General features: G+C 43.3%; 1 protein-coding gene across 1 annotated transcript in view; it reads left to right on the top strand.

Annotated features, from left to right (window-relative positions):
* Positions 1–27295, top strand: part of ptprsa (protein tyrosine phosphatase receptor type Sa) — a 290186-nt gene that overhangs the window by 238915 nt on the left and 23976 nt on the right. The window contains 6 exon segments of the mRNA XM_034711280.1: positions 2739–2836; positions 10361–10484; positions 14491–14666; positions 21320–21439; positions 25337–25491; positions 26466–26751. Coding sequence (XP_034567171.1) covers positions 2739–2836; positions 10361–10484; positions 14491–14666; positions 21320–21439; positions 25337–25491; positions 26466–26751 — 959 coding nt within the window.

The raw sequence follows: 27295 nt of genomic DNA, 5'->3' as shown, positions 1-27295 counted from the left end.
TCCCTTTTTTTTTCTTGACGCTCGTCACGATGCTTTCGATGGCGATGGCGCCCGAAGTGATGAATGACTATCTCGATCTCCAACAGTACGAGCGTGTCTTTTTGTCTGCTCAGTGAGAAGCTCAGGTCTGAAAGGAAGATAATGAAGGGGAGTTTCTCTCTGCAGCATTTGAGACTTTCTAAACTTTTGCACAGAAAAGCGTCATTTAATAACTCCTGTGAATTCGGCTGTTGATGCAGAATTTAGGTGCATTTCAACCAAGAGTCCCGGGATCTTTTAGCCCCCTGAACTACTTTACCCTGAACTAAAAGGTTCCTGGTCCCCCATTGTTGTCTGCGTTTCGACCGCGAGCTGAAGTCCCGGGTAGATTGTCTAAATCAGGCCAGAGACGAATGGAGGAAAAAAAAGTAAATGTACTACACCACCAGACCAGTAGAGGGCAGTAAAACAAAGAGGAATGCCATTCATCACAGATGGAAAAAAAAACAATGACTGTGAATGGTTTTTGGAAAATTTTGAAAAAAAAAAAAAATTGAAAAAGAAAAAATTGACAAAAAAACTTTGAAAAAAAAAACTTTGAAAAAAGGAAATTTGAAAAAAACGTTTTGAAAAAAATTAATAAAAAAAAAAAAAAAATTGTCAATTTTTTTTGAGAAAAAAAAATGTTGACAAAATTTTTTTTGACAAAAATAATTTTGACAAACCAATTTTGACAAAAAGAAATTTGACAAAAAAAATTTGACAAAAAAAAATTATTTTCTTCAAATTTGAAATTGTTCTCCAAAAGCAGTAAAACATGAAAAAAAGTGAAAATTTTGCGCCTGCAGTTAAAAACATGTAAAAAGCAATGAATGAATCAACACGTGAGAGGAGATAAGCGCGAGTAGCAAAGACGTTTCAACACGACTTTAAAATCCTTTTGAACTCAAAAAGCCGTGGCAGAGATCGGCCGGTGTTTTGGTTTAAACAGCGACCCTGTTAACTGGAGACTCTCAGCCGTATGCATCCCTCATAAACGTCTTTAGACCATCATTAAATATCTGATGAGGATATTTTGAAATCTTAATAAAAACTAAACTAGTTTGCATTTCCAGGAACTCCCTCTGTGTTTCAACAGCTGTGTAAACTCCACAAACACTGACACGTTCAGCTGAAGGTCTCCAGTTTACAGGGTCACTTTTAAAACCGGAACACCGGGAGGAGAGACGCATTCACGGTGGGCTGAGAGAAGACTACTGTTGCAAGCTGCTAAATCAAGAGAATGCGGTTAATCTACCAATCAGACACCTTCAGCATTGCAGGCCCTGCAACAGGAAAGTCCCGTGACCTTTGAAAAGTACTACCCCCCTAGCAGGGGCTTTTTAGTTCAGGGGATTATCTACCCCTGAACTAAATTTAGACCCTGGGTCCACGCCTTTTCTCTCAGGTGCATCGACATCAACGTTAATCTTTGTGTAATTGACGCCGCTGCATTCTTCTCTGAGTGTTACATAAATTGGCGTATCTAATGAAGACTGTCAGCACAAAGAGTGAACTCTCTCCTTTAAGCAGCCAAACATCAGTGACCTCTTTGACATTGTGGGGATGTTAGGCATTGTGGGTAAAGCAGAATTAAGGATGCCTAATGTGATTACGCCGATTTTGCACGGCCAATTAAGCCTCGGCGACTTTCCGTCGACTTTTGACCCCCCCTGTCACCCGGCGAGAAAAAGAGTCCTCGTGCTGCAGAACATGGACGGAGCCACAATCCATGGCTCCTCCATATTGCATTACATGGCCTCGGCATTATGCTCCTAAATGGATTAGCGAGTGGAGAGCACAGCGGGGCTGATGATATAGTGGCAGCAGAGGAGCCAGAAGAAAGTGAGAGATAGAGGGATGGAGGAGAAGGGGAGCAGATGTTTGCATGGTTGAGGAAACCAGCAGATGAAGGGTTAACAGCGGCTTGCTTTTGCACCCACTAGCTGGAATGGAGCAGCTTCCTGTGTCACTCAACATCACTCACACCTCCTTAAACCACCTCCCACCTCCTCCCCCCCATGAGCCCCCAGGTCAGGGCTCACCTCCAGCGTCACCATTACAGAACTCCAGCTCAGAGTTCTGGACTTTCTTGCAACTTATTTTTGCATTTAATGGAAGTTAAAACCATCTTTAAAGACGTGTTTTCAAAGCAAAGATGTTTTTTTTGCCCGTCACTTTTAAATCCTTCTCTCTTTTGTTGAAAGCAGCCGCGCTAACAGCTAACATCACGTCTGATGTTAAAGGGTTTATTGATCAGGACTAAAGAGGGCTGCTGTGTTTCATGTTTGTGATTCCACCATCAAAACATTACATGTTACATCTTGTGCTGTTTTAACTAATTTCCAGAGCGATTAAAAAGCTGTATGCGTCTGAATGTTGGACAGTAATTGGTGGAGGGCGTTTTCTCTGCAGCCGTTATGAGGATTAAATATTTGGTTTGAGAGTTTTTGCTCCCGTCCCTGTTTCTGAGCTCTGGCCTGGTCTAATCAAACGCCTTTAACACCACCAGTCAATACATGATTACTGCGTGTGACATCCACCATGTTCTGCACCAGCTTCCTCACCACTAAAACACAACCCTCATCGTTTTGTGAGCAACAAATCCACCACACCCCCTGAAAACGAGTCATTGTGAATGTCATGCATGATCGTGTCTCCTCCACTGACGGCCTCTCTCTCTGTTTTTGGAACTTCTCTCCTGATTTCTTGGCGTGCAGGTATGATGAATCATCCCCCCATCCCCATCTCAGAGCTGGCTGAACACACCGAGCTCCTCAAGGCCAACGACAACCTGAAGCTCTCCCAGGAATACGAGGTGAGTGGGCCAAGGGGTCAAAGGTCAAAGTTTCTCCTTAGTATTGATTTCTGTCTGTTTGTGTTTTCATTGGGAGAGTATACAAGCGTCCCCCGTCTTCCCCTGAGGGAAATCACTGCCTCTCTTTCTTCACTCCTCTGCGTGGTGACTGTACCGGAGCTGGGGATGCTTTAGCAGTCCTAAATTGGATTGTTTCCACTCACTTATTACCTCAGATATATTTGCAGCACAGACATGACAAAGGAGAGAATCGTGTTTTTCAATTATATAAAATTTCCCTCGGTGAGTTTTTGCAATTCCTGAATTCCCAAATGTAATCTTTGAATTCCTGAAAATAACAGAATGTTTTCACTGAAATCCATCCAACCTAAAAACAGGAACAAGGGTACAAAATGAGACATGTCTTAAAGTGTCCAAAAAAAGTGAAAAAAAGTAAATGCACTACACCACCAGACCAGTAGAGGGCAGTAACACAAATGGGAATGCCATTCATCACAGATGACACCATAGAAGCAGACGGACAGGCAGGTATCATTATGAGCAACACAACAGTTAGCCTGTTAGCATGAAGAGACTCAGCTGGTGCTGTTTTAGATGGTGCTATATTTCATCACAGATGGATTCACTGAATCAACACGTGAGAGGAGATAAGCGCGAGTAGCAAAGACGTTTCAACACGGCTTTAAAATCCTTTGACACTACACCACCAGACCAGTAGAGGGCAGTAAAACAAAGACGAATGCCATTCATCACAGATGGAAAAAACAATGACTGTGAATGGTTTTTGGAAAAATTTGAAAAAGAAATTATTTTTTTTTATGAATTTTGAAAAAATAATTTTGAAAAAAAAAAATTTGACAAAAAAATTTATATATATATATTTTTTTTTTTTAATTATTTGACAAAAAAAAAAGACAAAAAAAATTTGAAAAATACTTTCGACAAAAAAAAATTGACAAAGTTGACCCGGAGCCTGTTGAACAAATTAATTTTCCTCAAATTTGAAATTGTGCTCCAAAAGCAGAAAAACATGAAAAAAAGTGAAAATAGATAAGTGCGAGTAGCAAAAACGTTTCAACACGGCTTTAAAATCCTTTTGAACTCAAAAAGCCGTGATCGCAGAGATCGCCCGGTGTTTTGGTTTAAACGGCGACCCTGTTAACTGGAGACTCTCAGCCGGATGCATCCCTCATAAACGTCTTTAGACCATCATTAAATATCTGATGAGGATATTTTGAAATCTTAATAAAAACTAAACTAGTTTGCATTCCCAGGAACTCCCTCTGTGTTTCAACAGCTGTGTAAACTCCACAAACACTGACACGTTCAGCTGAAGGTCTCCAGTTTACAGGGTCACTTTTAAAAGCGGAACACCGGGAGGAGAGACGCATTCACGGTGGGCTGAGAGAAGACTACTGTTACAAGCTGCTAAATCAAGAGAATCACAGATGTGTGTGATGTTATTGTGGACAGAGGGAGGAATAAAAACACTGAGGTTAATCTACCAATCAGACACGTTCAGCATTGCAGGCCCCGCCCCCAGAAAGTCCTGGGACCCTTTGAGAAGTACTACCCCCCTAGCAGGGGCTTTTTAGGGGGGAGATTATCTACCCCTGAACTAAATGTAGACCCTGGGTCCACCGGGGGAAAAAACACCAACATTAACTTGAGAAAATAAACATTCCTCCTCAACAGGAGGATAAAAAAGTGTTGAAGAATTCTTTGCACACAGCGATAAACTAAAAGCTAAGAGGTTTTCCAAAGTGGAGTTATAGTTGTGGGCACCGAGGCTCCTTTAATGTCTTTTTAGGGAAAAGCAAACTCACAGCAGTCAGGCTCTAACTCAGTGTGTGTGTGAGTGTGTGTGTGAGTGTGTGTGTGCAGAGTGGAGGCTGAGCTGTCTGAGCTCTGAGACCGTGGCGGTTATAAATGACACTAGAGTTGATTAGAAATCAGGAGTGCTGAATCAGCTCTCGTTTGCATACAAGCAATATCCCCTCCTCGCCATCCCTAAATCACAGCGCCTGTCGCCTCGCTGCACGCCAGGCTAACGCAGGAAGCAGGTACGCCAGCATAGATTGCTGTCATCATGCCTGCCGGGGGAATGTTGGTGGATAATGACTTCTCATAGCCATCCAGTATTTCTTTGGTATCTATTATTCATAAATCCACATCCGGGCTGCGTACCAAACGGACGAGCTCGTTCCATTCGGGGGGGGAGAAAGAGAAAGAGAGAGACGTGATGCCAAAGTTGACGCTCTGCTACAACTACAACTTCTAGTTACTTGGCTTTGAGAGGGAGCACTACACCGCCCGCTCCTCTCTTATTCTCCCACTCTGACTTTTCCACTCTTTCTCTCTCTCTCAGTCCCCCTGCCCCCTTTCACACAGCCGCCCCCCCCAGGAAAAATAAATGACCAAATTAAATAGAGAAGTGTAATTTTAATTTTGTTATTTTCTTGATGAATGGCTGCTCGTCCGGGCGCCCTGCCTTGCCAAGCGCAGCTCCACGGGGCTTTGACTGATTGGTTTTTAGCCAGGCGGGATGTGAGGGAGGAGGAGGAGGAGGAGGAGGAGGAGGAGGAGAAATGGAGAGAGGAGAGAGAGAAAGAGATGAGGTAAGGGACGTTTGGTTAATGATGAGGATTCGGCGAGGGGCGAGAGAGAAAGAGAGAGCGGGGGGGGCATCTCTGCTGGAGAGCAAAGATGAAGAGGAGATAATCTGACATACAAACGGGCGATGCAGCTTCAGCAGACGATGCTGAAGCATTAGAGTTTGTTATCTATCCACTGTCAGGCGGTTAGCGGCCACGCTCGGGAAAGAGCGCCGCCGTGACAAGAGCTGTCACTTCCTCCTCAAACATGTCGTCATGAATCTCAAGGAAGAGGAAGGAGAGAGAGACTCTCCCGTTTGAGAAATGTAGTTTAATCATCTTTTCAATTATTCCTGGATGAAGTTATTCCTCTAAATGAAGCGCTGGATGTCCGCCACACTCCATTCCAACATGTAATTTATGAAACAATTTACACTGCACAGATGTGCTCTTCAATTCTTAAATTGGGAACATTTTTCAGGGAATTGACCCCAATTTTTATGAGCACACACACACACACTTAAACACACACACACACACACACACACAGAGCAAGCCTCAAGGTGGGCTACAAAGAGAGAGGGAACTAGCAGGAGGGCGACTGCACAAACATCAGAGAGGAGACCGTAGATTGAGGAAGGGAGAGAAAATATGGAGGAGAAGACTTTGAAGATGCAGATAAGGACAACAGGGACCAGAAAGAGAGATGGAGATGAGAGTGTAAATAGAGGGAGAGAGAGGCAGCGGTGGAAAACAGAGGGAAGCTCTAATTGCTGTCATGATTGCGTGGAAACTGTTAGATCAGGTTTCCAGTTGGACTTCATTCAGCTCGAGTTTCTCTCAAGTCCCCCCCTTCGCTCCGTTCAGGAGTCCCAACTGCAAATATGAATCCACACACCGACTGAGCCCCGAACCTGAAAGAGCAAACACAGAGCAAGGATAGAAGATGTGTTTATACTGACGGGGGGAATAAAGAGTGTGAGGAGCTGTTGTGTTTAAAGAGGTGGCTGGATTTGACACTTCTATTCCTCATTATTACCCGGCTGTGAGATGCTTGATTCTGATTGGTCTAAACCTCTTGACTACGGTTATTAACTTTCACTAACATGAGCAACACCAGAGACAAACGGATCACACGTCATGTCAAATCAATCCACAGAGAAGAGTTCAGACACATTTAGCTTCTTCCTGTTTTTACACCATAGACCATAAGGTGAGGTAAAACCGTTAGCTTCCGTTAGCATCAAAACAATGTGGCTAGTTTCCATTAGCATGCTAATATATACGTCCATATGTGACCCTGAACTGCTGATTAATACATTTAATAAACAGATATGTAAGTCAAATACTTCAAATGTCTCTTCATTTCAAGGATTGCAGTAAAATATAGAATGAAAACAAACAAAATGTCTTACAAATATGACAAAATTCATCAACATGTTGAAGAGTGAGCGTCGAGTGAGCCACTGCAGTGAGGAGTAACACACATGTTCTGTATGTTTCCCTTTAAATCATATTTATCACCTTCAGCTAAATGTGATCTGACCTGCAGTAACCTCTGCATCCTCAGCCTCTGCTGCTTTCTGCTCTTTATTTAAAGGAGGAAGAGATTTCCTCTGCGTCTCCACCTGAGGTTGTCAGGTAGAGTTTAGTGATGTCATAACTTCATTGTGATAGTGACACTGTCAGCACTCTGTCATCAGATCCACACAGCTCTAAACTCTCCTTATGAAGTTTAAAGAGGATGCTGTGTTATCGCACGTCACAACTTAAGTTAGCTAGCAAGAACAGAGCTGACCCACTTTAATGAGGGATGGATCAAAGTTTTTTTGAACTCAGAACAACTCGTCTAATGAACACTTCAGGAACAGGTGTCTACCTGCTGTCAGAAACCATCTCATGAAGCGTCTTTTGGATCAAACCATCTGCAGGGAGAGGAGGGGTGGATGTTTTTTTGAGGTTTGAATATAAGGCTCAAGTTGAGGGCTTCTTGAAAAACGGTTAGAGATTAGAGATCCTATTAAAAATATAGTATACAAATTAAATTAAGGTTTTAAAATATCTAATGGGGCACGGAACCCAGCGATATAAGTTGAGGGACACTCATTTGATTGCCATAGGGACAAATAACAACTCAGGAGTACAGCTGGAGAAGGGGTTAAAAAGCGGTAAATTGGGAGTGTTGGCAGGTCTGCAGGTGAGAGAAACTTTAGGTTAGAGATCTCTACAGAGAAAGTTAAACCATGAGCAGATGACACCATAGAAACAGACGGACAGGCAGGTATCATTCTGAGCAACACAACAGTTAGCCTGTTAGCATGAAGAGACTCAGCTGGTCTGTTTTAGATGGTGCTATATTTCATCACAGATGGATTCACTGAATCAACACGTGAGAGGAGATAAGCGCGAGTAGCAAAGACGTTTCAACACGGCTTTAAAATCCTTTGACACTACACCACCAGACCAGTAGAGGGCAGTAAAACAAAGACGAATGCCATTCATCACAGATGGAAAAAACAATGACAGTGAATGGTTTTTGGAAAATTTTGAAAAAAAGTAAAATTAATTGAAATACATTTTGAAAAAAAAAATTTGAAAAAAAACATTTTGACAAAAAAATTTTGAAAAAAAAATGTAACAAAAAAATTTTGATTTTTTTTTTTTTGTTTAATTAATTGAAAAAAAAAATTTGACAAAAAAAATTAGAAAAATACTTTTGACAAAAAAAAATTGACAAAAAGTTGACCCGGAGCCTCTCGAAAAAATACATTTTCCTCAAATTTGAAATTGTGCTCCAAAAGCAGAAAAACATGAAAAAAAGTGAAAATAGATAAGCGTGAGTAGCAAAGACGTTTCAACACGGCTAAAATCCTTTTCAACTCAAAAAGCCGTGATCGCAGAGATCGGCCGGTGTTTTGCTTTAAACAGCGACCCTGTTAACTGGAGACTCTCAGCCGGATGCATCCCTCATAAACGTCTTTAGACCATCATTAAATATCTGATGAGGATATTTTGAAACAACTCAGGAGTACAGTGGGAGAAGGGGTTAAAAAGCGGTAGACTCCTGCCTAAATCAGGAGTGTTGGCAGGTCTGCAGGTGAGAGAAACTTTAGGTTAGCAATCTCTACAAAGAAAGTTAAACTATGAGCAGTGGTGATGAGAGCAGATGACACCATAGAAGCAGACGGACAGGCAGGTATCATTATGAGCAACACAACAGTTAGCCTGTTAGCATGAAGAGACTCAGCTGGCGCTGTTTTAGATGGTGCTATATTTCATCACAGATGGATTCACTGAATCAACACGTGAGAGGAGATAAGCACGAGTAGCAAAGACGTTTCAACACGGCTTTAAAATCCTTTGACACTACACCACCAGACCAGTAGAGGGCAGTAAAACAAAGACGAATGCCATTCATCACAGATTGAAAAAACAATGATTGTGAATGGTTTTTGGAAAATTTTGAAAAAGAAAATAAATAAATTGAAATACATTTTGAAAAATAATTTTTGAAAAAAAACATTTTGACAAAAATTTTTTGAAAAAAAAATGTGACAAAAAAATTTTGAATTTTTTTTTTTTTTTTTAATTATTTGAAAAAAAAAAATTGACAAAAAAAATTAGAAAAATACTTTTGACAAAAAAAAATTGACCAAAAAGTTGACCTTGAAAGGAGCCTCTAGAAAATTTTTATTTTCCTCAAATTTGAAATTGTGCTCCAAAAGCAGAAAAACATGAAAAAAAGTGAAAATAGATAAGCGCGAGTTGCAAAGACGTTTCAACACGGCTTTAAAATCCTTTTGAACTCAAAAAGCCGTGATCGCAGAGATCGGCCGGTGTTTTGCTTTAAACAGCGACCCTGTTAACTGGAGACTCTCAGCCGGATGCATCCCTCATAAACGTCTTTAGACCATCATTAAATATCTGATGAGGATATTTTGAAACAACTCAGGAGTACAGTGGGAGAAGGGGTTAAAAAGCGGTAGACTCCTGCCTAAATCAGGAGTGTTGGCAGGTCTGCAGGTGAGAGAAACTTTAGGTTAGAGATCTCTACAGAGAAAGTTAAACCATGAGCAGTGGTGATGAGAGCAGATGACACCATAGAAGCAGACGGACAGGCAGGTATCATTCTGAGCAACACAACAGTTAGCCTGTTAGCATGAAGAGACTCAGCTGGTCTGTTTTAGATGGTGCTATATTTGATCACAGATGGATTCACTGAATCAACACGTGAGAGGAGATAAGCGCGAGTAGCAAAGACGTTTCAACACGGCTTTAAAATCCTTTTCAACTCAAAAAGCCGTGGCAGAGATCGGCCGGTGTTTTGGTTTAAACAGCGACCCTGTTAACTGGAGACTCTCAGCCGGATGCATCCCTCATAAACGTCTTTAGACCATCATTAAATATCTGATGAGGATATTTTGAAACAACTCAGGAGTACAGTGGAGAAGGGGTTAAAAAGCGGTAGACTCCTGCCTAAATCAGGAGTGTTGGCAGGTCTGCAGGTGAGAGAAACTTTAGGTTAGCAATCTCTACAAAGAAAGTTAAACCATGAGCGGTGGTGATGAGAGCAGCAGGGTTCAAAGTTGAGACATTAGTTTATTTTTAAAGGTGTGTGAACCGCAGAGCTCAGCTACAATCCAATGTATGGTGAGCAGGTAGTTAAGGGAAACTGAACCTCCTCAGGGTGAGGCTACCTGCTAGCTAACATTATTCTTCCTCTGCATTAGTGATCTTGATAAAAAAGCTCAGTGCAGCTGGTGTGTGTGTTTCTACAGCAGGCAGTAAGCTGATTGTCATGATACCATGTTCTGCTTTCTTTGGGGAAATCTCCCTCTCCGTCTCTCTCCCTCTCTTCTATGATAACACTCAGCTTGCTTTGTTTCTGCTGCTCTAACTCTCTCTCTCTCTCCTCCCCTTCCCCCATCAGTCCATCGATCCCGGCCAGCAGTTCACCTGGGAGCACTCCAACCTGGAGGTGAACAAGCCCAAGAATCGCTACGCTAACGTCATCGCCTACGACCACTCCCGCGTCATCCTGGCTCCCATCGAGGGTAAGGCTCACCCGATCCCTCACATACACACGTGCACACACACACACACACCGCTTCAGAGATGAGCTCAGCTCTTTGCAGATCAGCGGGGAAATCCTCATAATTACAGAGTCAATTTAAGTAATTAGGAGTTTGTAGTAGATAGACAGACACGAGACCAGATGGGACGAAGGAGATTAAACTAGAACACGGTTTATTACTACGATAAAGAGCAGCAGATACTGTGGCGCTGAAAGAGAAGAGTTGGGTTCATATTATCTGGAGGCCGGCTGCATGAAGTAAAAGAATAAAGCAGGAGTGAAGCCGTATGAAATAATTGATGGTATGTGCAGTTCAGCTTCAGTTCAGTAGGAACCAGTAAATTTATAAACTACATTTAGTTTGAGGCTAAAAGGAGGATTTGTTTCAGCACACAGAAGCACCATCCTTCAGCGAGGTTACACGAGGACTTGTTTCAGCTCATCCTCAGAGCCCGTTCAGGGACTGACCCAGAAATTGAACCAGTGTTTTCACCATCCTACCCGTCTCATGAGATCTGCCCCGCTCCCGTGACTTCCTCTCTAACTGCCCACAGACACACGAGTGAGAGGAAGGAAAAACTCTCCCTCCGAACTCCCAAATCTCAAGGGACACTGTCAGAGGTAGTCACCCTTCACCGCCGACATTGTTCTGGCGTTGCATCACCAGAAAGAGTTCCAGACTCCTCCGAACACGCTCCTCGCTCTGCGGCGCCCCCTCCCACCCCCCTCCTTCCTTTTGTTGCAAGCTAAACGTTGCGACTACATTTCCCACATCTCTTGGAAAAAAAGTCTGGAGCAATTTGAAGGGGTGTGAAAACACGCAGAACAAAAATTATCCCTGGGAAAAAATGCCTCGTCCATAAATACATAAATTAATCAAGTCTGAAATTTCTATTTTACACTGCAGTGATTTTGCCATTAGTCGCAGCAGTAGAACAATTCATGCACGCCGCCATTCTCTGTTCATTTAGCTATGACTAAAGCCAAGGCGCCACATTCGGATTGTGCGACGTGGGATCCGTTTTAATGACGTTTGCCCTTTTTCTCTCTTTCTCAGTCTCCTTCTATCCCTTCTTTTATTCAGTTAAATCTCTCCTCCTCCTCCAGCGTCGTCGTCTTCCTCCTCCTCTCCTCTCCTTCATCCTGCTTGTTGTCCTCCCTGCGTCGCCGTACTTAAATTAGCCCAGTGGAGTGTTTCATTGTTTGCCGCTTGAGTGCGCAGACGTCAGTCAAAGAGACGTGACTCTCCAACACAAACGCCACCACTCGGGGAGTCGCTCTCCATTTCCGACCCGCAGGATGGTGAAAGTTGGTTGAATGAAGGATGGTGATACTCCATCTCATCGCTCTCTGAGACTCTCTTGAGTCTGTGGCACAATATTTAGCTTTTAAAGGTGACATGTTCTGCTCTTTTTCATCAACATATATTGGTCTAAGAGGTCCCCAAAACATGTCCTTAAAGTTTATGCTCATAAAAACACTTTGAAATCAGATTCTGGTCTGCCTGTAAACCCCTCTTTTTCAGCCCTGCTCAGAACAGGCTGTTTTCTGTGTCTGTGCCTTTAAATGAGAATGAGCTCTCTGACCACGCCCCCTCAGGAAGTGGGTGTGGCCTTGTCTGTCCAGCATGTTGATCTAATGTTTCCATGTTGGCTGAATATACACGGCTGCTCACAGACCCGCGTTACTTCAACCCTCTGAATCTGATCCAGAATCTGATCCTGAAGGAGAGGCGCCTGCAGCAGGACCTTTCTGAACCATTGGTCACAGATTTAGTGTTTCTTGTTGCTTCATGTGTCTTGGTACACAGCTACCAACATGTAGCTATGTGGCTATGCTAACTAGCGCTAGCACTTTTCCATGAAAAATCAAAATCATCCACTAGATCTTCAAATCTGCAGACGTGGGGAGTCAAAGCGACCTCTGTGTTTATTAAGACAGCCTACAACTAGCATGCCTCCCTCCTAAGCTCCTTGTTAGCACACATGTGTGCAGGGAATGAAAAACGGAGGAGGGGTTGAGTTGTATTTTATACAGTCTATGGGCTGAACAAGCTCCGAGCTCTGACTTCCTGTTACAGACCGGATGGCGTTGTGACGTATGAAAAACACTGAAAACTGAAACGGCTGGTTTCAGCACACATTTACAGAAAGGTGGAGAAATCAGAACAGGGGCAGAATGGAGTCTTTGACTTTTCAGGGGGTTTGTAGACAGGGACACAGATTTCAGGTAGAGAACCAGTAAAAAGTCCATTTTGCATGATATGTCACCCTTAAATTACCACAGCTATGCAGATGACACACACATTTACATCACCATATCACCAGGGGATTATAGTCCCATACAAACACTGACTAAATGCATTGAACAAATCAATGACTGGACGAGCCAGAACTTTCTTCAGTTAAACAAAGAAAAAACTGAAATGATTGTTTTTGGAGGATGAAAGGTTAATGGTTACTGCTCAGCTCCAATCTGCAACGATGAAATGTTCAAACCAAGCCAGAAACCTTGGTGTAGTCTTAGACTCAGACCTTAATTTCAGCAGCCACATTAAGACAATTACAAAGTCAGCCTACTATCACCTTCAGAATATATCAAGGATTAAAGGACTCATGTCTCAGCAGGATGCAGAAAAACTCCTCCATGCATTTATCTTTAGCAGACTAGACTACTGTAACAGGACTCCCTAAAAAGTCCATGAGACGCCTGCAGCTCATACAGAATGCTGCTGCTCGAGTCCTAACAAGGACCAACAAAGTAGACCACATCACTCCAGTTCTTAGATCTCTACACTGGCTTCCTGTCTGTCAGAGAATAGACTTTAAAATCCTGCTGATGGTTTATAAAGACCTGAATGGTTTAGGCTGATCTGCTGCTCCTGTATGAACCATCTGGACCTCTGAGGTCATCAGGTCCTGGTCTGCTTTCAGTCCCTAGAGTCAGAAGGAAGGAGGTGAAGCAGCGTTTAGACGTTTTGCACCACATATCTGGAACACACTCCCTGAAAGCTTGCCTTGCCTTGCCTTTCTATGTGAAGAACTTGAGATCCCTTCACCTGTTGGGATTCTCTGCAGCGTCACCGCGACACCCTGACTCCCTCAGATCCGACCACGACGTCTGTTTTCACCCTTCACATGCTGACGCTACAGGCTCGTTTGATACTTACACAACTCTGTGCGCTTCATATCATAAGAAACCCTGATGAAGCCTCGCAGAGAGCTAAATATTTCCTCTTTGAAGTGTTCTGTTACTTCTGCAGACACTTTAAAGGCTGCAGCAGAACGCTTTGATAGCTACATGCAGTCAGAGGAGGAAGGAGACAACATGCAACATCTTTGCATTCGGTGGTGCACGTTCGTCCGGCCTGCAGCACGGAGAGGATTCACTGCAGGGAGGTTTTAGAGGAGGCCGGTGTGCAGCCGAGCATGGTGGAAGGCTGAGAGGGATGTTAGCTGGATCCACCTCCAGGCTGTTGTGGCTGAGCGGCTGATTTATCCAATCCATGTGGTTGTAGATCTGAAGTCTGCTGCTACAACTTGTCTGCAGAAATGTAGAAGAAGAAGAAGTTGTTGCATTGAATCTCAGGTTTCTTCTTCTTTCTTTTAAACTTTGTATTTTTCCCAGAATGTTGTTACATAATCAGATTTCACAAGAGTCAGTAAACCTCCAACATTTAAAGTCCCAGAGGCCGACTCTGAGCCGCTTCTCTCCGGACACTTCCAACATTTTCCACCGTTCTCAGCCAGTTTCACTCGTTTAAACAATAAGAGGTGTGAGAACTTCTTACATAAGTAACTCTTGTCCTTCAGTGGAGTGTTTGCACCTTCATCGAAAAGGGACCAGGGTCAGTGTGTGTGAGGACTGAGAGTTATGGAGGCAGATGGCACCGAACAAGAGGGTGATGAAATTAAAGTTATGTGATGAAGAATTCAGCAAAGTTTCCATCTTTTGATTTCACTGTTTGTGTTTTGTTTTTTTTCCAGGTATCACAGGCAGCGACTACATCAACGCCAACTACATCGACGGCTACAGGAAGCAGAACGCCTACATCGCCACCCAGGGTCCGCTACCGGAGACGTTCGGGGACTTCTGGAGGATGGTGTGGGAGCAGAGAGCTGCGACTGTGGTCATGATGACCCGGCTGGAGGAGAAATCACGAGTAAGACGACTTAACTGATGACTAATGATTTCACCTTCAAACACATTTATTTATTCATTTATTATAACCTTTATCTGAGCTGGAAATGCTCCTTGAGATGAAGCCAAGATAGGCGGCAGAGTTGCAAAGTTACAACAGACATAAATACAACAGCTACACATCAAATACCTCCAGCCTCCAAGTCATTTAAGGAGCACTTAAAAGCATTCAAAGATATCAGACCACAAAGATTCAGATCCTTTAAGGCGCTCCAGATCGAGGGAGCAGCAAACCTGAAGGCCTTTTCTCCAAGTGCAGTCCTGACCCTTGGAACAGATAGTAATAAGAGATCCTGAGATCTTTTGTGCAATGTAGGTAACCAATAAAATAATCTTAAAGCCTATTCTAAAAGATACAGGAAGCCAGTGCAGAGACTTTAAAATAGGTGTGATGTGGACTCTCTTTCTGGTCTTTGTCAGCACTCTAGCAGCTGAAGCTGAGAGATGTTCTTTTTGGGAAGACCAGAAAGAAGAGCGTTACAATAGTCAATTCTGCAGGTGATGAAAGCATGAACTAGTGTCCCTGCATTGGCTTGAGAGAGAAACTGACGCACTTTGGAGATGTTTTTCAGGTGATATAATAAAAAGGCTTTTTTTGTTACCTGTCTAATATGTGGTTAAAAACTCAAAAGGTGTGAATCTAAAATCAGAGTTTAGTGAGGAAAAGGAGGAGAAACTTCAGAGCTAAAGTGGAGAGCAGGAGAGATCCAGAGTTACCTGGTGGGCTAATGAACTGAGAAAACTTCATGCTGTCACAAGGAAGACTTAACAACAGCTCCTCTAGACCTCTGGGAATCAAGATATACCAGCAGATCACAAACTAGTGTGGCTAGTATATTTAGTGACATAAAACTCATACAACCCCACTTCAAAAACACTGAAATACCCCTTTAAGAAGCAGAACCCGGACCTGTCTCCTCGTCATGTAACTGAAAAACAACTGCCCAGCATTTTTAAAGTTTTTAAACACGTAGAGCAAGTCAAGTCAAACTTTATCTATAAAGCATATTTAAAGCAACCTCAGTTGTACAGATATTCAAATACAATATAATCATACACAATATAACAATAAATAAAAACAATAACAGAACAGTAAGAGCTCAATTTAGGAAATAAAAGAGTAAAAAAGTGAAAAAGTCAAGGGTTCTTGTTTAGCTAGGACTGAACACCAAGGAGCAAAGATAGGTTTTCAGGAGTGTTTCAAAGTGATCCACAGACTGTGGAAAGGTAGGCTGTTCCACAGCTTTGGGGCCGCCACTGAGAAGGCTCTGTCCCCTCAAGTAGAGAGTCTGGAGAGTCTGTAGAGCAGCTGGTTTGATGACCTAAGTGCTCTGGATGTACTGTGAGGCTGTACAAGGTCTGATAAATAAGACGATGCCAGACCATTTAAACACTTCAAAACAATGAATAAGACCTTGAACTGGATCCTAAAGTTAACAGGCAACCAGTGCAAAGACTCAAGGACAGGAGTGATGTGATACCGCCGTTTCTTTCCAGTCAGCAGGCGGGCGGCTGCATTTTGGACTTCCTGTAGACACCGCAATGCTGACTGTTCGAGACCAACAAACAAAGAGTTACAGTAATCTAAGCGTGATGGAACAAAGGTGGGAATCACTCTCTGGAAATCATTCCTGGGAAGATAAGGCTTCACTTTTGCTGATAGTCTGAACTGAAAGAAGCTTGTTTTAACAATTGAGCTTATCTGCTTGTCAAACTTAAAGTCACTGTCCAAAATAACACTGAGGTTCCTTGCAAAAGGGTGACAGTAAGACTTAAAGGTGCCAATGGCGCTATCAGAGCCATCCAACAGATTTTGTTGGCCAGCAGAGTCCGGTCATTTCCCCATAGCCCGTCGCAGTAAGAAGCCTCTTTCTGCCCTCCAGGGGGGGCGTTCAATAAGTGTGTGACGTCACGTGAAAACTATGAATACATTATGGTGTCATCAATCAATCAATCTTTATTTGTATCGCGCCAAATCACAACAAACGTTATCTCAAGACTCTTTTACAAACAGAGCAGGTCTAGACCACTCTATGTCAAATCCTGAACAGAGACCCAACACCAAGACAGGATCAGACTCAGTCTGACTCCACCTTAATCCACCATGAGCATTGCACATCACAGTATTTAGCTAGTTACAGTGGAGAGGACAAACTTCCTTTAACAGGCAGAAACCTCCAGCAGGACCAGACTCATGTTAGACACACATCTGCTGAGACCGAGTTGGGTCTGGAAAGAGGGATAGAGGGGAGTAAGAGAGAGAGGTGATAGTGATGAGACGAGTCGTAGAAGCTGTTGCCGCTGGAGTCCAGATCGTCCGCAGCAGGAGGACGTCTACGGCAGCTCAGAGGAATCTACGAGACAAGGGAGCTCAGGGACTCCAGAAAGGTCTATGGTTAGTAACTTTAATGGGACAAGCAGAGTTAAAGTAAGTGATGAGGGGGTTTTGGGGAAGGGGGTGAACTAGGATCCCAGTGTGTCAGTGTGCCAGTTCCGGCAGTCTAGGCCTATAGCAGCATAACTAAGACCTGGTCCAAGCATGATCCAGCTCTAACTATAAGCTTTATCAAAAAGGAAAGTTTGAAGCCTACTCTTAAAAGTAGAGAGGGTGTCTGCCTCCCGGACCCTGACTGGTACATGATTCCAAAGGAGAGGGGCCTGATAACTGAAGGCTCTACCTCCCATACTACTTTTAGAGATTTTAGTCATCTGCATAAAAGTGGAAATTTGCATTAAAAACATCATGATGTAAAGTGTTGATATAAATAATGAATGAAAGAGGTCCTAAGACTGATCCTTGAGGCACACCTTTAGAGAGTAACAGAGAGAGAAACACATCCTTCTTTTAGAACGAGACTCTTGAATGGCTTTACGTTGATTCCCCAGCTGCACACTCAAACTTCATGAGAACATCATCCCACTCACGTTTCTCCAGATTGCTTCCATGTAAGTGCCGGAATCTGTGGAAGCTGCAGGAGACGGTGATAAAACAAAGATAACTCAAAGACTCTACCTGTGCACGTTAGATAAGTTCTGCTGCACGTCCACCGGGACCGTCTCCACAGACGCCGCTCTGTTTTCTCACCTTATTTGCAGTGAAAACGGCAAGCTGTTGCATGTTCCCCACACTCTCTGAGCTTACAGTGTACAGTTTTTAGAAAGCTAGAATACAAAATTTGAAGCAACAGAGCACCGCAGAGTTTTTAGCAGTACCTGTGACCAGTCCTCCCACAACCATCTGCTGGTAGTGGAAGCTGCAGAAAGAGGAGCACGGAGGGTACGGTGGTTTAGTAACAGATGGGAGGAAGGAGATGTCAGGGTGTGATCACACAATGAAACTTTTCTTTTTTCAGCCTCTCTTGTCCGTGGGAACGTTTTCAGGAAATGCATTGTTTGGAAAGTCTCGGCATCTTGGAACTTTTTCCTTGTTTCATCTCTGAACTAACTGCAGCAAAGATCTGAGAAGGTTTCAAAGTTAGAGAGGATCAGCAGCCGCAAACTATCAGACGCACAATGGAAACACGTCTGCAGAAGTCTCCTAAATGTTCCATGTAGTGACAGCTAACCGTTACAGAACCAAATGACCTGTTGCATGACCCCTTCCTTTAAATTATGAGCTGTGAATTAAGAGTCAGAATCAACCCAAAGACTGAGAGTGGATCAGTATTCCTCCTGTTAAAGAAGCGGATTGTCTAGATGTCAAAAAGCCAGCCTTGATGTTTCATCTTGTCAACTCCAACCTGTGTCAACATCAGGCTCACTCACCCCAGGTGTCTCCGCTCATTTCCCCTCCCTCTGTCCGTTCTCAGCTGTTTACCTTTCCTCCACACTGACATGCGCGTTCCGCTCCTGTCAAACGTGATCAAGATTAGCGGGCCGGGGAAACTTGAGTGTCAGCTCCAAGCAGGAAATGGGAGAGAAAGCTCGAGAGCAGCGCGTCTCTCTCTCTCTCTCTCTCTCTCTCTCTCTCTCTCTCTCTCTCTCTCTCTCTCTCGCCGCCTGTCACGTCTCATCTGATGTCCACCGGCGCGTCACAACCCATATTGAATGAATCTTTATTAAGTGGGCTGACGGAGGAGAGCTGAGGGGGAGGCAGGTGCTGGAGTTTCAGATATCAGGTAGAAGCAGCAAAGAAACTCCAGCAGATCTGATTTGAAGAACAATATTCTTTAAGGTGTGATCAGATGCAGACGTCTTGCAGAGGCTTGATGGAGCTGTGCGGGCGGGGAGTTTCTGCTCATCCTGCACACACTTCTCTCAGATTTGTAATTTGCAGAAGGTCCCCCGGTGTTCCCGTCAACAGCGCCCGGTGTTTTGATCCACAGGAGGTCTTAAATTATGAGTGGACTGTGTTCTCCTCCATTTGTTTTCATGATCTTCTTCATTAGCCGAGACACCGTCAGAATCAGAATCAGAAACACTTTATTTATCCCAGGGGTGGGAAATTCAGTCATTACAGATGCTCTGTACACAATAAGTTACACAAATACTGCAATAAGCTCTGTAGAAAATAAACACATGGTTGAAGTCCCCGGAGATCAGGAAGAGGGCGGTCTGGTGGTCTGTCTGGAGTCTGGCTATGGCAGCGTTGAGAACGTTGGACGTTGGAGGTTTGACATGTGAGATCTCCCTGAAGCACACCATGCTACATTCCTAAAACTCTGTCTGACTCCGAGCTCGCCCATCTTATGATCCAGAGATCTCACGTTGCCCATGATGAGAGAGGAGAGACACAGCTTCTATATCCTCTCCATAAACCTCCATCTTCGAATACCAGCTCTCCTCCTCATAGCTCTATGCCTCCTCTGCCTCCTCTGCCTCTCTGCGTCCTAAATAGGTTTGCAAAGGGGTGGAAAGTTTCCAGTAAATTTCAATGGGAAGTTTCCAAGCATAGATATTGGTTTTGTTCTAAGCAGACATCCATCCAAAAGAATACAATTAAAACAGATTTATCTGTAAGTAGAACTTTATCAAGTGTTAAATATTTTAATGAACCATCAATTCTTTCATTGAAGAACAAAAACATGAATGTTGAGTTAAATATCATTCCTCCGACCCAACCCATTCAAACATTAACAACAATGCAATCCCAACAAAGTCCCATTCAACATGCAAATAAGAAAGCATCTTCCCTCAAGTTTCTGAAGCCTCTGCAGGATTCTAGAGATCATTTGTGCTTCATGTGATGGAGGAATGCTCATTGCATGTAGGGGGCGTGGTCTCTACAGCCCTGCAGGAAGCAATGTGCTGTGTGCATGTGATTGAGGAACAGCAGAGATATTCAACTGTACTTGATGAAATCTGGTTGTTTTAGTCAGGATTATGATCAAATATTTTTTCATCCAACTATATTTAAGTTCCCTATTAAGAGCCAACCTTCAGTTTAGTAAATTCCTGTTTATTCCCATGGAAAGTTTCCAACTTTGAAAAGTCCTGGAATTTTGCAACCCTAGTCCTAAATCTCCAGAGTTCAGCAGGAACATCCAGAACAGTTTGGCCGATGAGCTCGTCGGCTTCAGCTCAAACTGCTGAGCATGAGTAAAAACAAAAACAAAGCGGGGTTGCTGAAAAGGCAAGGCAAGGCAAGGCAAGGCAAGGCAAGGCAAGGCAAGGCAAGGCAAGGCAAGGCAAGGCAAGGCAAGGCAAGGCAAGGCAAGGCAAGGCAAGGCAAGGCAAGGCAAGGCAAGGCAAGGCAAGGCAAGGCAAGGCAAGGCAAGGCAAGGCAAGGCAAGGCAAGGCAAGGCAAGGCAAGGCAAGGCAAGGCAAGGCAAGGCAAGGCAAGGCAAGGCAAGGCAAGGCAAGGCAGCTTTAATTGTATAGTGCATTTCAAACACGAGGGCAACTCAATGTGCTTTACATTAAAACATTAAAAGCATTGGAGACATTCAGACAGGCATAAAAGAACACAATTAAAATGACAAATATGATAAAACAGAAAAGAAAAGGAAAATTAGAAATATATTAAAAATTACATTAAAATTTTAATTTAAAGTGGGTTAAAATAATCTAAGATAGGAAGGCAGTGATAAATAAAAAAGTCTTAATCTTTGATTTAAAAGAGGTGAGAGTTTGAGCAGACCTGCAGCTTTCAGGGAGTGTGTTCCAGATATGTGGAGCATAATGACTAAACGCTGCTTCACCATGTTTCCTTCTGACTCTAGGGACTGAAAGCAGACCAGTACCTGATGATGACCTCAGAGGTCTAGATGGTTCGTACAGTAGCAGCAGATCAGCTTAAACCATTCAGGTCTTTATAAACCATCAGCAGGATTTTAAAGTCTATTCTCTGACAGACAGGAAGCCAGTGTGCCAGTAATGCGAGTAAAAGTTAAAGTTGGTGATTTCATCATGAAAAACGGTCCACAACTCTCACCAACGGAAGACCAAAAGAGGTCACAACTTCAACAAACTGCCAGAGAGAAATCAGAAAGAGGAATGAACGAAGAGGAGCGACTCTAACAGGCTGCATGCACGGTTGGTGCATGAACACAGAGAGGAAAAATGTTTCTAACTGAGTCCTCTCTCTCTCTCTCTCTCTCTCTCTCTCTCTCTCTCTCTCTCTCTCTCTCTCTCTCTCTCTCTCTCCCTCTCTCTCTCTCTCCCTCTCTCCTCCAGATTAAATGTGACCAGTACTGGCCGAGTCGTGGGACAGAAACCTACGGGATGACTCAAGTGACGCTGCTGGACACCATAGAGCTGGCCACTTTCTGCGTGCGCACCTTCTCCTTGCACAAGGTGGGATTATTTGCACGTGCCTGCAAACACACACACACACATGCATGAATTAAATACAGTCCTAATATTAAATTAAAGTGACATATGCATGAAAATGAAGGACATGAAGCGTGTCCGTGCTCCCGTCCGTGCACATAAAACTCTTTGTCCGCGTCGTCCTTCCAGTCGGCTCCTTCTACCTCCTTCAGATCTCTCTCTCTCTTCAATAGATCATCTGTTTATGCACATCTGCCAAATTGGAACACTTAGGTAAAGTGAGCAGAAGAGAAACTCAATATGCATAATTGGCAGACCGCTCTCATGCTCCTGTGCACACACACACAAACACACACACAAACACACAGCACATTTAAATACTGACACACACAGGCACTCTTATTCTTACCGGGGAGGATTAGCACATGTAAGCGTGCACACTCACACGTATGAAAGGTGGCAGAAAAACACACATCAAATGCAGATTTACATAAATGACTACGATGCCACGCCTGCAGACGTCTGAGCGCACAGTTAAGTGCAGTCGGATAGAAGCGGTCACACGTGTGCAGGAAAGAGAAGAAGAAGAAAGAGGGAAACACTCTCACATCAACGTGCAAACACGCTGTCACTCACGGTCTCACACATCTCATGGCCGTGCAGGAGTATCATTAAAGACCTGTGAGGAGGAATATCACTAAAGGAGCTGACATTTCCAGAATCCAGTCTCCCTCACTAGATAGCACCGAGTTTATGTCAGAGGAGCCGACTCCAGAGCAAACCAGGGAGAGGGTGAGGATAGGAAGATACGAGCAGCAGAGGTGATTTGAAGCCGGCTGGTTTATAATCAGGTCCATTTGCATTCTGCAGCTCTCAGGCTCAAACCGACCCAAATGATTCTTCTCCTCCTCCTCCTCCTCCTCCATAGCTGTGATTTCTCACTGAGCTGTTTTCATTTTATATCTCTGAGAAATAATATTTCTTGGATTCCTGTGAAGCAGCAGAACCTGGCAGCCGGCACACACACACACACACACACACACGCTGTCAGTGCATCTACAAAGCAGCCACCTTGGTACCGATGCATATGCATGTGCGTCCTGCAGTGATGCAAACGGCGTCTGCTGATAAACCTGAAACATTTGAAATATGAACTTTAAAGAGAAGCAGCCGTGCAGCGAGCTTCATCTGCAGAAACAAGAAAATGTCCAAAGAGAAGAAAAAAAAGGGGGAAATCAGATTTAGGTCAGTTTGCTTTTAATTACCACTCTCATTTATTCATTTATTCAGCAAGGAAAAAAAATCCCTCTGTCAGGGAAGCAGAAGCTCTGCATTGATATGCAAACAGTACCTCCATTAGAGGATCTTCTGAGCCGAGAGGACAGAGAGATGGAGGGAGATTTTTGTCCTCCCTCTCTTCTTATCCTTTGCAGGAATCTTCCTCTGGATCCCGGCTCGCGTCTCTGATGCGTCAAGAGTTGAGTTTGAGGCGCGAGCTGACAGACGGCGGTGTAATGTGGGTGTTAGCTGCCGCACGTATCTGTGGATGATCTGAGCGGCAGTGACTTGCAAGACCGAGGGTATAATACCTGTAAAAGAAACGCTCATGCTTAGTTTATTACAATGAGTCCATCTGATCGGCTCGGTGTGTGAAATTGTTCCCCAAAGGAGAATTACACCCTCAGCACGAAGCATCTATTTTTAGGAGGAAACGTTTGTCCTCTTTTAAGACGGCGACACAAGCAGGTGTCTTTTTTTATCTTCAGAGAGCGCAGCGGCAGAGAGGAGCTTCCATTATCAAACGTTACCCTCTCCAGAAAATATCTAGAACTTCTTTACAGTCATGAGGATTGATTGTAGAAATCAGTGTGGCAGAGTAAGATGCTGCCTCAACTCAGAGTTTGTTTCTCAGCTCAGAGGATGTGAATTCTTAAAGCTCCTGTGAGGAACTTTCAGTCTGTGTCAGTTTTGGCGCCCCCTGGAAAATAAGGCTGTTACTGCCGCTCACTGTAACTCACTTAAGGCTGATTTTATACTTCTGGATCGCCCCTACGCAGCAGGGACTGACGCGGACATGAGCTCCACATACTTGTGCATCGATGTGTCCGTGTCGTGCAGCAATTCTCCTCCTAAACACTAGAGGGCGGTGTGGTCTCTCTGATAGTCCGGTCGCCTGCTTCCGATCTCTGTTTCCTTTCCCTCAGAGATTCAGAGCGTGTTCTGTTAATCTCCAGCTGATACATGTTGCTGTTTATCATACAGACATGATTACATGAAGAACAGAGAGGAGGAGATGAAATACACGGACGATGAGCGGGAATCCAGGAAGTGCTATAAATGCAGGAAATACAATGCTGCAGAGCGGACCAATCACAGGGCTTGTGGTCCACGTTGATTCTACACGTAGTTACACTTTGGAGGAGGTGCACGTCATCTACGTGCGTAGGCCTCTGCGTAGGTACAGGAGCTACGCACGTAGGCTATGTCGTCGATTCAACGCAGAAGTATAAATCAGTCTTTAGTCTAACCAGATCCGTGTCCGGTCAGTCTCTGATCCGTCCCGGGAGCAGGACCACCGGACAGCTGGAGTCATGTAACCGAGGTTTCCCTGCGGTAAACCCTGAATCAAGGATTCTCCTCCTCCTCCTCTCCTCATCCATGTTGTCTTTCTGGTCCTCTGAAAACCTCTGACCTGTTGACTCCAGGCCTGGCTCCGCTCATCATGACTTTGGTTTGTTGTTGTAGTTAAGTGAAATACGATCTGGTGATAACATAACGTGATAACAAATTCTGATTTTAATACAAGTATAATTTCTCACTTTTGTCCACAAATCTGAGAAGAAAAGTCAGAATTCAGACTTTAAAAGATAAATACATTCTGAAGTCTGACTTTGAAAAAGAAATTGAGAAAAAATGTCAAAATCCTGATTTTTTAACTTAGAATCTGAGAAAAAAAAATTGATACTGACTTTTTCTCAGAACTCTGGAAAAAGTGGAATTCTGAGAAAAAAGTTTCAAATCAGAATTTAATCAGAAATTTATCCAGAAACTTGTTGCAAAAAGTCAGAAGTCAGACTTCATTCCAGTAAAAGAATAACAATTATGAACGCCAACTTTTTCTTAGAATGTTCAAAAAGTCAGAATTGAGACTTTAATTTAGAAATCTGAGACGAAGAATAAATTCTGACTTTTTATTCAGAGTTTTTTTTAAAAGTCTGAGTTCTGACTTTTAACAAAAAAATATCAAGAAAGCCAGAAATCTGATTTTTAATCTTAGAATCTGAGAAAAAGAATGACTTCTCCCTGGAGTCATGTGACCGAGGTTTTCCCCTTCAGTAATCCCTGAATCAAGGATTCTCCTCCTCCTCCTCTCCTCATCCATGTTGTCTTTCTGGTCCTCTGAAAACCTCTGACCTGTTGACTCCAGGCCTGGCTCCGCTCATCATGACTTTGGTTTGTTGTTGTAGTTAAGTGAAATACGATCTGGTGATAACACAGAGTGTTTGATTCTGAAAATTAACCGGATGTTTTCATGTTGTTTTGGTGAAACCTGACTTCCTGTCCCGCTCCATCTGCTCTGTTGAGATTGATGCGTCGTGCTCCGGCATCCGGGAACAATAGAAGTCTGGAGTGGATCCAGTGGAAGTTAACACATTGACTAGAATAGAAACCTATCAGATCTAGTGCTGTGGATGGATTGGAGGTGGATTGGACATGCAAAATATTGCTGCTGATGGTATTTCTGCTCTTGTAGGTAGCATCAGCTTTGAGTTGAGCCTGTTTTATAACAAGCTTAAAACTCCTTACTGGAGCTTTAAATCAAAGTCAAACAATAACAACTAGGATTCATTAAAGAGCTCTCCCTGTGGACACAAACATCTCCATTTCAATCTCTAACCCTCTCATTTCTTCTCTTCTCAGAACGGCTCCAGCGAGAAACGGGAGGTTCGTCAGTTCCAGTTCACGGCGTGGCCAGACCACGGCGTGCCAGAGTACCCGACCCCCTTCCTGGCTTTCCTGCGTAGGGTGAAGACCTGCAACCCGCCGGACGCCGGACCCATCATCGCCCACTGCAGGTCAGTAACAATGACTCGGTTTCAGGGTTGAGTTTTCAGGAATGTCTGCACCCGAGTGGGAAAGTGTCCCCGTGGTGAGCTGGATGCTCCTGTGGTTTGATCCCAGAACTAAAATAAACCTACCCCTGTTTTATTCCTGTCCCTCTCCACAGTGTGTGTGTGTGTGTGTGTGTGTGTGTGTGTGCCCATGAGCTTCTATGTTTCCACCATTATACATTACATAATGCACATTATACAAACACATGCTCCCTTTTCTTGCCAGAGCTCCATCCTCCTTTTTCTCTCCATCGGTCACATCATCTTTCTTTTTTAAGGCATCCCTTTTATTCCCTCCACCGCTGCCTCTTTTCTCCCTCAGTGTTGAAAAGCCTCGCAGTAATCCCTTCCCATCTTTCTCTCTCGCTTCTCCCTTCTTCTTTTTTTTTTTGCTCCTTAGCCCTTCCTCCCTTTACAAGCGATATTTCTCAAACGGCTTATTCAAATTGAAACCTTCCTTTTTGTCAAGATAAGACGACTTCAGTGAGTCCAAAGCCCCGAACAATAAACTGAGATTTGACAGCTTGCTTCAACCAATCTCCATCACTGTCCTCTTGTTGTTCTATCTGTCAATTTTGGTTGTGTCTGTTTCCCCCCCCCCTCTCTCCAGCGATCTCTATATCTTCTCCCTGTTCCTCTCCTGTTCAATTATTTAGAGCGTGAAGCCACAACAAATCTACAGACATTACTGGACAAATATCATCACTTCATGTTTTATTCATTGAAGAGTAAAAACAATCCATTATTATGATTTAATTCCTCTAACACCGATGTGACGAGCACTTAGGTTTAAAGCCGAGGGACCACACGACTGCAGATTCATCGTTTTCAGTCACGTGACCTCAGCAGAACTTCATGTTGTTGATGTTTACATTCACAAGAGGAATGATTGTGTATTAACCTTTAATAACTGAAGACTCCTCCTCTTCCTCTCACAGTGCCGGTGTGGGTCGGACAGGTTGCTTCATCGTCATCGACGCCATGCTGGAGCGGATCAAGCACGAGAAGACGGTGGATATTTACGGCCACGTGACGCTGATGCGCTCACAGAGAAACTACATGGTGCAGACGGAGGACCAGTACAGCTTCATCCACGATGCGCTGCTGGAGGCAGTCGCCTGCGGCAACACCGAGGTGGCCGCCCGGAGCCTCTACTCCTACATCCAGAAGCTGGCAGGGGTGGAGAGCGGCGAGCACGTCACCGGCATGGAGCTGGAGTTCAAGGTACAGGAGACAGTTTCATAACAGCCTGGTCGGCATCCTTTCATCATATTTACAATAATAATAATAATAATAATAGTTTAGTTTAGTTTATTTATTATTCATCGTGTCGTGCATCATAAAGGTGCCCAGCCCATATGGACTTACAAGACACTACAAAAACAAAACAAAATAGGAGCAACAACAGAAGAAGAAAATAATAATAATAACAATAACAATAATAGAAAATAACAACAATAATAATAGTTATAATAATAATGATAATATTATAATTATTATAATAATTAGGACAAAATAAGAAAAACAAAATAATATAATGATATGTTGATAATATAGTGACAATTAAAAAAATAATAATAATCAACAATAATAATGTAATCATATTAACAATAATAATTATACTGATAATGAATAATCATAATTAAATAAGAGAAATAATAATAATATTATAATATTACAATAATATAGTGATATAACAATAATAATAATAATAATAATAATAAAATAATAATATAATATTTTGATAATGTAATGATAATAAAAATAT

Source organism: Notolabrus celidotus, chromosome 2 (genome assembly GCF_009762535.1).
Source record: "Notolabrus celidotus isolate fNotCel1 chromosome 2, fNotCel1.pri, whole genome shotgun sequence".
Taxonomy (NCBI): Eukaryota; Metazoa; Chordata; class Actinopteri; order Labriformes; family Labridae; genus Notolabrus; species Notolabrus celidotus.
The sequence above is the reverse complement of the archived record's forward strand: the minus strand, read 5'-3'. Positions and strand labels throughout refer to the sequence as shown.